At 37.9% G+C, this 13,204-nt stretch overlaps 1 protein-coding gene across 3 annotated transcripts in view; it reads right to left on the bottom strand.

Annotated features, from left to right (window-relative positions):
• The window catches only part of klhl32 (kelch-like family member 32), a 47,832-nt gene that overhangs the window by 30,877 nt on the left and 3,751 nt on the right, over positions 1-13,204 (bottom strand). For 2 of the 3 annotated variants that reach the window (XM_054782110.1, XM_054782111.1), the window contains exons 3-4: positions 12,103-12,280; positions 571-678 (exon numbers count right to left, since the gene is read on the bottom strand). In XM_054782110.1, the coding sequence (XP_054638085.1) occupies positions 571-678; positions 12,103-12,280 (286 nt within the window). Of the gene's footprint in view, positions 1-570; positions 760-12,102; positions 12,281-13,204 lie in introns of those variants that run through there. The other variant, XM_054782112.1, reaches the window with a different exon arrangement.

The raw sequence follows: 13,204 nt of genomic DNA, 5'->3' as shown, positions 1-13,204 counted from the left end.
GACACAGCTGATTTACGGTTGCCATTTTGTTAGCAAGTTAAGGATGCTTGTGATAGAAATACACAGTTGGACTCACGCAATGTAATAAAAACATGACAAGACGCACGCCATATTGTACACTAACTAAAAAATGTACGCAAACGGAGGCAAAATTTTGGCGTAAATCTTCAATGTTAAAACACGTTAACTGGGGTGGACGCTAACCGAGGTTCTAGTGTATTCCCTATGAGAAAAAATGCCTTGGTTTTTGTATGTTTTGGTTTTCGTCTGACCTTTGTAATGAATTAATAAGAAAAACCGAGGTACCACTATATACTTAGGATAGGATAGGATTATTAAAGATTAAAAAGTGCAACATTTGACAAGAGGAAGGGGAGCTGAAGAGTAAATGAAAAGAGACACACATTTAAAGAGCACCTTTGGCTTCCAATATATGCTTTACATATGCAAATAATACATAATGCATCAATAATAATTAAAAGGGAGGAAAAATAACTCAAGTAACAAGAATCTCTCTCCCTCTATATGTATTTAAAATATCTCTATTTAATGACCTGTGGTCTTGCTCACCTGTCCAGTGTAGGCAAAGTCCAAGGCGTGCTTCAGTCCAACACTGGTGACTCCTTGTAGGGTTACTTCATCTGCCGCACTCTCCACCATACACAAGCTGAACATGGCCTGAAGACACACAGCCAAACACGGAGGTCAGTCATTCGACTGGAACCGGTCTTCTAACATCTGTGGGTTGGTGCTGCACAGCTGGACAGCAAAATGAGCTGCATCAGCATACATTATATACAGTATCTCAATATATATCTGTACTTGTGTTATGCAGCAACTCTTTCTCTCCTTGTGTCATGCACCAACAAGTGTGCACCACCACCAGCCGTGCAAACTCAACGGCCATGCAGTCTGGCCCTGCTGATTGCAAGTACAGTTTGGTGTTCTGCATCAAAGTTATTGATTGCTCCAATCAATAACTGTGATAGGGTTTAAGCCATTGATCAGGCAAGTGGGTGATGTTGCAGACATGAGTATGAGTATGATGCAGATTGCCTCATATTTATACTGTATTTACACCCATTCATATTTTGTCTTTTCTCCGTTAATCCCAATGGTACAATTGAACGTAATCCCTTTTGACTGAGAATTCTGACTTTAATACAACAATAAGGCTGAAACTTCACAGTGCCGTCCGTAAATTTAACATGTTTTATTGTCCGTGGCCTGTGGCCATAGTCTGCAATGGTGCAGAACTGCAATGCATCATACGGAGGGCTCAATCTAATATTTTGGATACCACTACTTTGTTTAGCAATATAAGGACGCCACAAAAATAAAAGTGAAAGTAATACTTTTCAACAGTGTTTCTGTCTGAGAAATGTCTACCAAGCCCCAAAATACCAGGTTATATTTTGATTTGATGATATTTGATGTGTTGGTTAGTTTGTTTGCGTAGCGCCCAGACCAAGGACGAACACATTACCTTTTAGAGCCAGATCAATCCAGGAATTTATTTCCACATATTTCCGTCACAGTCCAGTTGCATTAGGGCAAAAGGATGCAGTGACCCACCACATCTGGCGCATTTTACAATTATGTGCTTGTCAGTCTCCACACGGTGTGTGCCTAATTTTGTGGTCACGTTAAACCGATTTATGGGGCCAAATTTGGGGATTTAATAACAGTGCCACCATGCGGTGTATTCGTCAGAGAAAAAACAGCTCAGGCAAACACACATTTTAAACAGTGTTGAGAGTTCAGTGTGTGTCGAACCACATTACATGCCCCAAAGGCCCGGAGGCTGGCCAGTAAACGCACACATTCGTCCCAAAACCCCAATCCAATTCCTGCTGATTCACGGCACACGCGAACTTGAACTCGGCAATGCCCCCTTTTCCTGCGGCACATGGCCATGCAAGACTAGGATGGACTTGAAGCTTGCTGTGAGCACCGCCGCGTTGATTTAAGACTGAGCTAATTAAAAATCCACTGGTCCATTGAGCATGGAGTCCTGTGGCAAAACCGGAGGAAGAATGGCGGAAGGGCTGCAGTCTGCATGCATGAGTGTTAAACACAGTAAAGTGGTTGGAGACACGGGCAGAGCGTGAAAAGGGAAAACTGCTTGTACTCTGCGTGTTCGTCCAAGCTTTTGTGTTATTACTGTGGGCACGGCCAGTGTTTGCAGAGCTGTTTGTCGCCAGCATGAATGTTCCTGACCTTGGTGTAGGTGCTAAGGGACAGCTGATGATGGATGGCTCTGCTGACTTGGAATATAGATCCAATGCGGAAACACACCGAGTCTTGTTCACTGCAGTCCCAATGATGTTGCAGGGGGAGTACACTGCTGCACTCAGCCTGACCTTCTGGCAAAATAAACATGGCTTCTTATGTGATCAGAGACACAAGACTCCGTTAAGCATCCAGTATACACTCTTTTAAGTCGTACAGTGAAATAACTAAGCTTACATGAAATGTGCTATTTTTTTTATCAGTACTGCAACTTTGGGTACTCGCCAGTACTTACAGTATTAGAATTTTTTTTCTCTTTGTTTGACAACTAATCTGTTGATTATATGAAAACGCCTCGCTTGACCCAGCGCTGTTTTTGGCAGCTATTTTATTATTAGTCTTAGTCTTTTGGATGAACATGCTTCTTGTTTTAGTCTCATTTTAGAGTCATAGTTACAGTATGTGATAGTTTTAGTCGAAAACCTAAAAACGTTTTAGTAAAAATAAATAAATAAAATCATTTATGTCTAAGTATTGGGAATTGTATGAATTACTCTCTCTGTATACAAAGCAAACCTGTAACGGTCTACCGGTGAATACAAAATCAAATGTAGGCATAGCATACCTTAAAAAACACACACACGTGTGTGTACATTATGTATTATATATACATATACATACATAGTACATACACACACATAATACAATGCATTCACTTTTTCTTTCAGATGGATTGTATTCAAAGTATATCCACAAATCAGTGCATCGTTTCCCCCCAAAAGTGCTCTCATTGGCCACGTCACCGGCCACCGGCGTGTTGAGCAGGAAGTGCGCTGCATGCCAAGCTAGGATGCATTGCAACATTTTAGTTTTTGACCGAAAGATTACACACACAAATGAAATAGCAGGGATTTTAAGTGAAATACGTATTATTATTAGCACATATTATTATTATTAACATTGTTAAGCTGATCAAACTACATTACTGCCGCATTGACACTTAGCCAGAACACACCGGTTAGCTACTACAAGCCAGCTAGCGACTAGCTTCACCACTTGGCCTCAGTGCGTCAACGTCACACTCACAACGCCACAGACCACTACACAAAAGGTAAGGCTACATATTTGAGCTGACACCACTGCTTCTGTGTTTTTATTTCTGAATTTGGAAAAGTTAACGCTAGGTGTAGTTGCTGGTTTCCATATTGCTAAGTGAAATCAATGTGCCGAGTACTTGGAAGTTCCGGTAATGCTTAGAATGGGCAAAATACGGCAAAATACTGTAAGTATTACATGTTATCATGAATGTACCTGTTACCACATGATCACGGCATGTATATAAAACCAGAAAACGTTGGAGGTTGTTGGAGGTGTTTTAATAGCGGCCTTTGTAGGTGGCATAGGTGGATCCCATTATGTGCAGTAATGAGCTGTCTGTTTTTATATCTTCAGAACGCACATAAAAGAGAAAGACATACGTGTTCATGTCTCACATAAGGATCGTGGATGATGGGCAACATTTTAAAAAGGTAAGCATCTGATATACCACCAACAATTTCGTCCAGTCTCGTCAACGAAAACTCTCACACGACTCGTCACGTCGTAGTCATTAAAAGCCATGTTTAGCTCGCAACCGTCTCCTTTCCTTCATGAAAAAAGCTTTGTCAACAAAAAGACTTTGTCATCGTCACCAATCAGAAAAATAACACTGACTTGACCTCGCCATATAAGAGCACCAAATGAATTGCAAAGTCAATGTTACGCCACAGCCTAGCAATAACACAGGAGAGATATTTTTTACTCACACAGTCTGCTGAAGGTCAAATTTGTATTTACTGTGTCATTGCAGTTTTTCTTTACTTGTCCGGCTGTCCTTGCTACACTGTTTTCTGCATTTGATGCTGGGTTCTTACGGTTTTTGCAATCTGTACCCGTCTCTAAACCACTTTATGTCGGTGAAAAGTGCAAAAAATACAATGGAACTTACTTACACACAACACCAACTTCACAAAATAATCACAAATACACCTTAATAAGTGGGGTAAAGCTAGACTTCTTTTGCTCCTAAAATCTCTCGCCTATTAGACTACTCACAAGACACAACATTAGGTACATCTGTACAATAATGAGGTCTAATACAAATCAACAATCGTCATATAAACATTTGCAGAGGCAGACAGTCAGCCAATAGCCAGATCTCGGGCCAGGTTTACATTGGTACATAACACATAATGGGGGGAGGGGCGTTAAATGGGTCCAATGAGTCTTGGTTTCTGAGTCATAGTAGTCCGTTCTGTGTCCATAGCATGTATCCATACCTGTTTATACTGTATATAATCCTCTAGGTACGTAGGGACAACTTTGCCATTTAAGCTCCTGGTAGGCTAACCACTTTTTCCAGTATTTCTTCCCCTTATCTGTCGTATATCTCAGCAAAAATGTCATTTGTTCCATAATGTAGATGTACTGAATTATTTTTTCCCCATTCACCGATTGTTGGGGGTTCTTTTGACAACCATTTTTTAGTTATTGCTTTCTTACTACCAGCCAATATCTGCAATAAATATCTATCACCTCTTCTAACTTCTTCTGGTATGTTTCCCAAATACATGACCTCGAAAGTAGGTTCTTATCTCTATTCTGATGATTTGTTTAATTGCAGAAATAACATCTGTCCAACACTTAATAATAATTGGACAGCTCCAAAAATTTGACAGGGACCTGCTGAATTTTATTTTTGACATATATTGTAGAGAGGTAGGGAAGAATACATTCTAAAAATCATTTTTTTATTTGTTTGTCCATGGACAATATGAACAAAAATCTTCACGAGACCCGCATTAACTCCCTCTGCAGTTTTAATATGTTTTTCAAAATATCTTAGGATCTTAGCTGCAGGTATCTATAAAAATCCTGTTTCTCCCAATTGTGTGTTGCTTTAGTATTATTGTAGCTGTAGTTTGCAAAGGTAGAAGTTCATTATCTACATTGGCAAGGACACACCAAACACTAAATGTGTGGTTGTGAGTATTTTTCAAGACATTGTAGACTATCTGCCTTGTTGCCAGGCAACCTCATTTTTCCAGGGCCTAGTAGAGTCAAGGCCGAAGAAGTGTTGTTTTGTTATGTTTTTTTTTTTGTTTTACACAGTTTTTTTTATCAATATCAGATGGATTAAAATGTCCTTGGGTAACATACGAGTTTCGTTCCTAGACCGTGATTGATTTAAGTCGAGTACTGGTGTAAGTCGGATCTTACACCTAAATCAGTTTTTTTTTTCCCTTTTATTCTTTATGGCCAAAGGCACATTCTAAAAATATAATTTAATGAAAAAAAAACCTAGGAAATAGAAAATAAAATAAAACAGCAAAAATGGAAAAATCAGCAGTAATTTTACAAGAATAAAGTCAAAATATGAAGAGGAAAAATTTAATGTAATTAGGTTGAGGAACAAGTTATAATGTCACGAGAATAAAGTCAAAATATTGTGGGAATAAAGTCATAATTACGAAAAGAAAATGTACAAGAACAATAAAATAACAACAGCAGAAATGGCAAAAAAAACAGCTGTAATTGTACGAGAATAAAGTCAAAAATCCAAAGTGAAAAAAGTTGTATTCTAACAAGAAAGGAAAATCGCAATTTTACGAGAATAAACTCGTAGTAGTACGAGGAAAAATTACTTTCTTACTTAAAAATGAGGAAAACTAGCATTTTAATTAATTAATTTTAATAAATTTTAGTAGCGTAGAGTTGAAATATTAAAGAAAAAAATTGGGTGTTTTTAAGCCATAATGAGAAACAAACAAAACAAAATAAGGTTGTATTTTTTGGAAAATTAAAAAATAAAGTCAAAATATTGTAGGAACAAAGTTAGTTACGCTAGTAAAGATTATTTCAGAAGAAAGTTGAAATCTTTGGAAATATTTGGAAAATTTTAAAAAATAACAGCAAAAATGTAAAAAAAAAAAAAAGCTTAAAGACCGAAGTCTGTACTAAAAATAATTTTTTTCACCCATATCACAAAGTTGTATTCTTCCACACCACACTGTAACTATTTCTCAAGCGAGTCTCATGTTTACAAACCAAAATTTGTATTTTTTAATTAATTTATGGGTGTAGGTAATGATAGAACGCCATAAACCTGTACGACTTTTCACATCTTCATTAAGAGGTTGCAGCAGTGACAGTGAGTCCTGTTGCACTGTCACTGGTAATGTCTCAATAGGACAATCATAGCTTTTAATGAGATTTAGTGTGTGTGTGTGTGTGTGTGTGTGTGTGTGAGACACAGAGAATGCTGGTGTGACTGATTTAATGTCCAGACGTCTTAGTAATGTGACGACATTGGAAGAGGCAGGTGACGCATTCAAGTATCTCACGCTTGGTCAGGTATTTCATTACAATCACTCACGTCTGCTGAGTCGGATAATGCATTCATGTTTCCAAGTCACCCCTACGTGTATTGTATGTGTGTTGAGGGAGTCCTACGGATTTGACATTTCCAAATTCTATACTTTTTCCAGCCTTTTTCCGAACTCAGTAAATAGATGTATATCAGTAGAGCTGCAACAATTAATCAATGAATCAACAGTTAATCGATTATTCAATTAATGAAAACAGTTTTGGTATTCAATTAATCTTTTTTTTTTATGTAAACATACCCTGATTTCAGCCTCTCAAATGTAAATATTTTCTAAATTTCCTTAGTCATCCATGAAAGCAGACCTATTATCTTTGTGTTTTAGGCAAAACAAGATATTCACACATCAGCCATGACTTTGGAAAACAGTGATGGACATTTTTGCCTCTTTTCTGATACGTTGTGGATCAAACCGCTAACTGTGTTTGGTTCATCTTGATTTGGTCCGTCTAGGTCCGAAACAATTACTTCATTAATCAAAACAACAAGCTTCAGATTAATCAACTCAGAAATTAATCGTTAGTTGCAGCCCAAGTATAACGTAAATAAATGATATAATTCATGGTTTGTTTTCATAATTCTAAATATGTATACCAGGTATGTCACCATGTAATTACCAGGAGATTAGAGCTAGGTAATGTAGCTCATACATACTGTATAAGGGTTGGTGGACGATAAGAGCTGAGGGCTGGCCATTCAACTTGTCAATCTTCCCAAATGTTTTCCAGGATGCATCGCATCAAAACATAGCTGCCCTAGCAAGTACCTCAGAAAAACAGATCAATCTATTTCTTTCTTTTTTAATTATTTATAATTTTATCTTACGTCTTGGAAACATTCATATTTTTCCATACTTGAGTTTCCATTTTCCATACTTTCCAAACCTGGAAATGTATCAAATCAACCCAGCAGAAAGAGGGTGAAGGAGGGCGAACACGTGAATTGACTAAACCTAGCGGAGGAGTGGATGACCAACTGAAGATAATATCATTAACACATGAACATTTCTCACTTACTAGTGTCGTTTCATCTAATAATCCAAACCCTACACATTACACTTACCATGACGGTAAAATAGCAGCATTTGAAAACTGGATGAAAGAAGAAGAGGAAAACAAGAAAGTGTAAAAGAGGGCTAGAAAGTGGAGAGGGGTTTGACTCACCCATCCACCCTTTCTGAGGGAGAGGTAAAAATAACCTTCACTCACACAGGAGATGTAATCCTAGGGCAACTTTGATGAATTTAATCTGCCCTTCATTTTCAAGAGGGATTAGTTTTGATTTCCTAATCTGCTCTGTGTCTCTAAAGCAAATCTCATTGGTGCATTTTTCTTGTGCAGTCCATTTCATCTGTCTGACAGCAGATAACGGCCAAAGCTACCGCGTTATCTTAACGTGACGAAAGCTTTGACAAGAAACATGAGGGATGCAGACAGATGCAGAAAGCTGTTGTAGCCTTTTTATTGTGGCAATTTATATTTTGCGCAAATGAACACTGGAACTAGTTTTAGCTCTTCCCTGATTATTCAAATTATTCTTGCAAAACCACCTGGGTCATGGTGACATCATTATCAGTAGCAAATGTATTTTGCCAGTGAGTGAGAGAAAATGAACTTGACATGGAAGAGTGCATTGTGCTGACAGTGCTGCTAAACAAAAATCCTCCTTTCGTCATAATCCACAATAGGTTTTAAATGTAGCTTTGTGTTGTCTCACCATTCAATTAATACCGTTATAATGACTAAAGGCTAATCAAATGAAAAAGGTGTGTTTTGCACAAGCATACGGCTGCGACCAGCACCCCAGCAATGGGTAACATTAGTGGGATGGTTCGGAACTAGCGATGTCTGACATTATCGGCCGATATTGGCATAAATATGAGATATCAGATCATATTGGTATCTATTTTTCTTCCAATATGTATATTAGCGCATGGGTGAGACCTCATCCAATTGCTCTACAGGGAAACAACCTTGCTAGCTCAGTGTGTTGGTTGGTTGGTTGGTTTAATTTATTTCGAACGCGCATATGTCTGAAAAGGAGTAGGAAGAAGCAGAGTTTATTTAATCCTACCCCCTCTTCGTAGCACATCAATTGCTAATACATGTGTGTACATACAAACTCTTGCATACATATACATACACCTACATCTGCACCTACACAAGTACGCACATTTTTACATATACAGTATACAGGTACACAAATGATTAAAAAAAAAAAAAAGTTTTTTTCCCTTTTTCCCTTTCTCCATTTTTTCCTCCTTCTCCTTTCCTTTTCCCTTTCTATTTATCCTGTCCTTTCTTTATCCTGTTGTCCATGGTCTGAAATTATTTCCGAAGTTTGACTTCAGATGGTAAATATGCTATTTGCAATGACTGTAAAGTGCTACGTTCGGCTCTTTACGTATACAGTAATGCAGCTCCACTTAATAGTAGCACTGATTACTAATGAGAAACTGGTGCCACTGCACGCGTGTTCTAGCGACCGCAAGCTGTGCATTGTGCCAAACAGAAACAGAAAACCAAAATAAGTGCACATGAAAACTAAGGAAAACTCAAGTCCAACCTGTCATGCGGAACATGACATTGCACTTGCTGAATTTGTGAGGGGGTAGTAAGGCGTCTTCCTTCAATGCTTCTCGTCTAATGTCACACCTCAGGAAGAATCACTCGGAATCACACGCAGGATTTTGCATTGTAGTTTAAATAGCTGCTGCCTACATAGGTATCAGTTGATATCAGAATTGATATCAGTGTTGGAAAATGACAGATATCAGTAAAAAGCCAATATCAATCATCTCTATTTGGAACATACATTTTTTAAACTACTACACCATTACATAGGAGGGCACACATTAAAATGCTTATCGGACCAAACTGAGACAACCCTTACTGCTTTTTGGAAACAAGGCTTAAGCTCAATTCAGATAAGCATCATGACAGTATAAGCACAAAAAAAATGCAATGTAAGTGGGCAGATTTGATATTTGTGAGGTGGCTGCTGCACAACCCTGGACTCTGAAATTATACTGTACATACAGGACAACTTTCTATAACAAAAGTATTGAAATTGTTTTTGTTAATTGTGCTATTTTTTCCCCAAAAATATACTATTGAAAAATTTGTTTCCCATGTATTCGTACTACTCTACAACAGGCATCGAATAAAATTTGGGTCAAATCTTAAAAAATTTAGTACTTTTGTACTAGTCGCATAGTACTATTTGACTAAACAGGTCAGGTAACAAAAGGAGGCTCGACATTTTAGACTCTCAATTTCAGTGCTCTCAGCAACTTTGCCATAAAATTCACAGGTTTGCAGTGTTCTCCGTTCATGTTCTGCTGGTTGTTGAAAAAAGTTAAATAAATAAGTAAATCAATAAATAAGTCATAAAAATGGTTATTTGCCAGAATAAAAAAAAAAAAATGCAGACACAGCAGTGGCTGTCTGCCCTCCCATGCAGCCCACCACCACAGCCTCAAAAAATCCCAGGGGAAACCCTGAACTGGTATGGAAAGGCACTACTTAAATACGGCCAATGGCCCAAGTGATTTCCATTAATGAAAAGGTGTTGTGGGTGGTGGACTCTGGTTACCGTATTGTCCTTCTCCAGAGCATGTTGGCTGAAAGCCTATAAGATGAACGCAGAAGGAGATAGGGCAGACTTTACTTCTTGAGGTAGCTTCGGTCGTTTTATGTGTACCACCAGATGCTGTAGAGAACCATGAATACCACATATTTTAAAATGTACTTCTGTGAGAGCCACATAATCTTTTTTTTAACACTGAATATAACAACTAAATGTGTGCATTTTAAAGCAAGACAATCAATTTTACAGTATAATAAGTCTCTGAATTACATTCTTTTTCATAACATTGTTATACTAAAGCCATCCGATAATAAATAAAATACTTCGTACCATTAATGCGATTTCTGGTGCTGCATAGTTTTGCACCGTATTCCTCGTCTTTCTTTCTTTTCGCCATCTGCTTCGTCAAAAGGGTTTGCTCTGCAGAATTAGCTAGCTGACTGTTTGATTAAAGGAGGGCAGTTTGCTTCTTTACCTTTCAATCTAATATTCCTTTTGGCTGGATTAAAATGTATGTTTTATATTTTGAAAGTTCTTTTTAACGGTGTGATTTCTGTAATGTTTCACTTTAAAAGCAGAAAAAACTAAAATAAAATAAATGTTATCGTGTTAAGAAACGTCTGAGAGCCAGATGCAGTCATCAAAAGAGCCACATCTGGTTCGCGAGCCATAGGTTCCCTACACATGCTGTAGGCCTTTTACCATCCTTTTGCAAGCACAATTTTCATTGCAACTGTACATGGTCTAAGGGGGTAGGCACACTGTGAATAATATAGTGTGTCTAATTCATTCTAATTTAGTTAGACAATAAAGTATGAGCAAAGTGATGCACAAGACTCTCAAGGGTTTTTCTGCCTAGATTAGTCGTGTTATGTAAGGTTCGAAGGCAGGGGGCATCAACTACATTTGTCCGTGGGCCGGAGTTTTTTTCGTCAGAAACTGTGATGGCCAGATGCTATCGTAAAATAAAATAAAATTCAGGAAATAAAACAAAATTTGCAGCCTTTGTCATTGTTAACGGTGACCTACAGTATACTGCTGAAAATCACGGAGGAGATAGCAATATTTTAGGCTTCATTTCTGTGAGACAGTCCATCACTGTGATATGCAGTGTCTTAGATTTTGGAGGACACTGGTCCAACAAAGGAAATCAGGGCCCCTTCAGTACCATCTACTGGTCACCAAGTGTTTTCATTGACGACATTTAAAAAACTGTGTATGAATTGAACTGTATAGTGGAACCTTGGTTGGCGCCATTCATTCATTCCAGAAGGTCTGACTCCAACCAAAACGGACGCTAACTGAATCAATATTTTCCCAAAAGAAATAAAACAAATCCAATTCATCCGTTCCAGAAAACCAAAAATGTTAACACAAAACAAAGGTTTTTATAGTTTTACATGCAGTAAATAATTCTAAATGCATATAAATGATGAATGAAAGGGATAAATTAACATTTAAGGTTACTTCATTGAAGTCGTGATTCTTGATGTGACTGTTCTCAAAGACACAATGTGGCAGCGAGACACCAGACGGACACTACCTTCCTGTTTTGCCATGAGTTATTTCTTGAATTTAATAGTGTTTCTCACCTCGAAAACCCAAAATGGCCACAGAAAGTTTTCAAGTGCCAGCATTTTGAGGTCAAAAACACTACTGAATTGAATTGAAATAACTCATGACAAAACAGAAAGACGGTGTCTGTGTTGTGTCTCACTGCCACATTGTGTCTTTGGGAACGCTCACATCAAGAATCACGTCTTCAGTGAAAGTAAAAGTAACCTTAAATGTTAATTTAGCCCTTTAATTCGCCATTTATATGCAACTTTCCACTGTATGTAATTAGGTCCCAAACTCACCCGGAAGTAATCGCTGCATGCCGCCAAGATGGCTTTGTGGGCATGAAACTTCTGCTCCCCTGCCACTAGCGTGACATCGCACAGAAGGCCGTCCTTCCTCTGCTGGTTGAGAGCCGCGAGCACGGTGTCCTGGTGGGACTTGGACTGGCAGAGTCTTTGTCCTGTCAGCATCTCCCTGCTGAAGGAGACACATACATTATGCAGGACAAGCAAAAAGCACAAAGCTTTAAAAAAATATAATATCCTGTTTTTGCATTTTTTATTTCCCCTTTCTATTTGGGATTAGATGGGCCTGATGGCTGCATTTTAAAATCAAGTACAATATCCATCCATCCATTTTCTGTACCACTTATCCTCATTAGGGTCGCAAGCATGCTGGAGCCTATCGCAGCTGTCTTCGGGCGAGAGGCGGGGTACACCCAGAACTGGTCACGTAAAATAGCACGAGCAGTCCCTTCTTCATTTATAATATCTTTGTTGAAGAGGATTACATTTCTTATTTTAAGATACAAACAACCAAAAGCAATGTCCTCGCATGAGGACAGGGTCGCATTAAGAATACAACGTGGTATGGTATGATTTATTTGTTTCAGACATACTGAACAGGTTATTTTAAGAAACACCTTGTGTGTGCATTTGCACGAGTCAACATGTCTGAAAAAGAGTTGGAAAAAGTGGAGCTGATTTAACCCACCCCTTCTCCATGTCTATCACTGAGAACTTATTCACACCATAACTTTTACATGTTGACACTCCCAGTATTTCCCTTGCTTACATTTTGTCATTTCAAATTAGTTTACTTCCTGTGTGAAAAGAAAGGAAGCTATAAAAAAATATGTACATCAAAACACAAATAAGAGTTAACATAATGACACTATAATAAACCTTGTGCAGTGTTTGGGAAAAGGAAGAATTAAAAATGGAAAAATAAGGATAAAACACGATTAAAAATTTGTATAAAGTGATAAAATAGAAATACATTTTTAATAAATAGAAATAAAACATTAAAGAAGACAAATAAATCAAAACAGTATATACGTACAGTAAATACTGGAGTACAAATTTTGACTGAATTGCACAATTCATAAGTAATTTTTGCATA

The sequence above is a fragment of the Dunckerocampus dactyliophorus genome, chromosome 7, assembly GCF_027744805.1.
Source record: "Dunckerocampus dactyliophorus isolate RoL2022-P2 chromosome 7, RoL_Ddac_1.1, whole genome shotgun sequence".
NCBI lineage: Eukaryota > Metazoa > Chordata > Actinopteri > Syngnathiformes > Syngnathidae > Dunckerocampus > Dunckerocampus dactyliophorus.
Note: the sequence above shows the minus strand (reverse complement) of the source record. Positions and strands in the feature narration are given on the sequence as shown.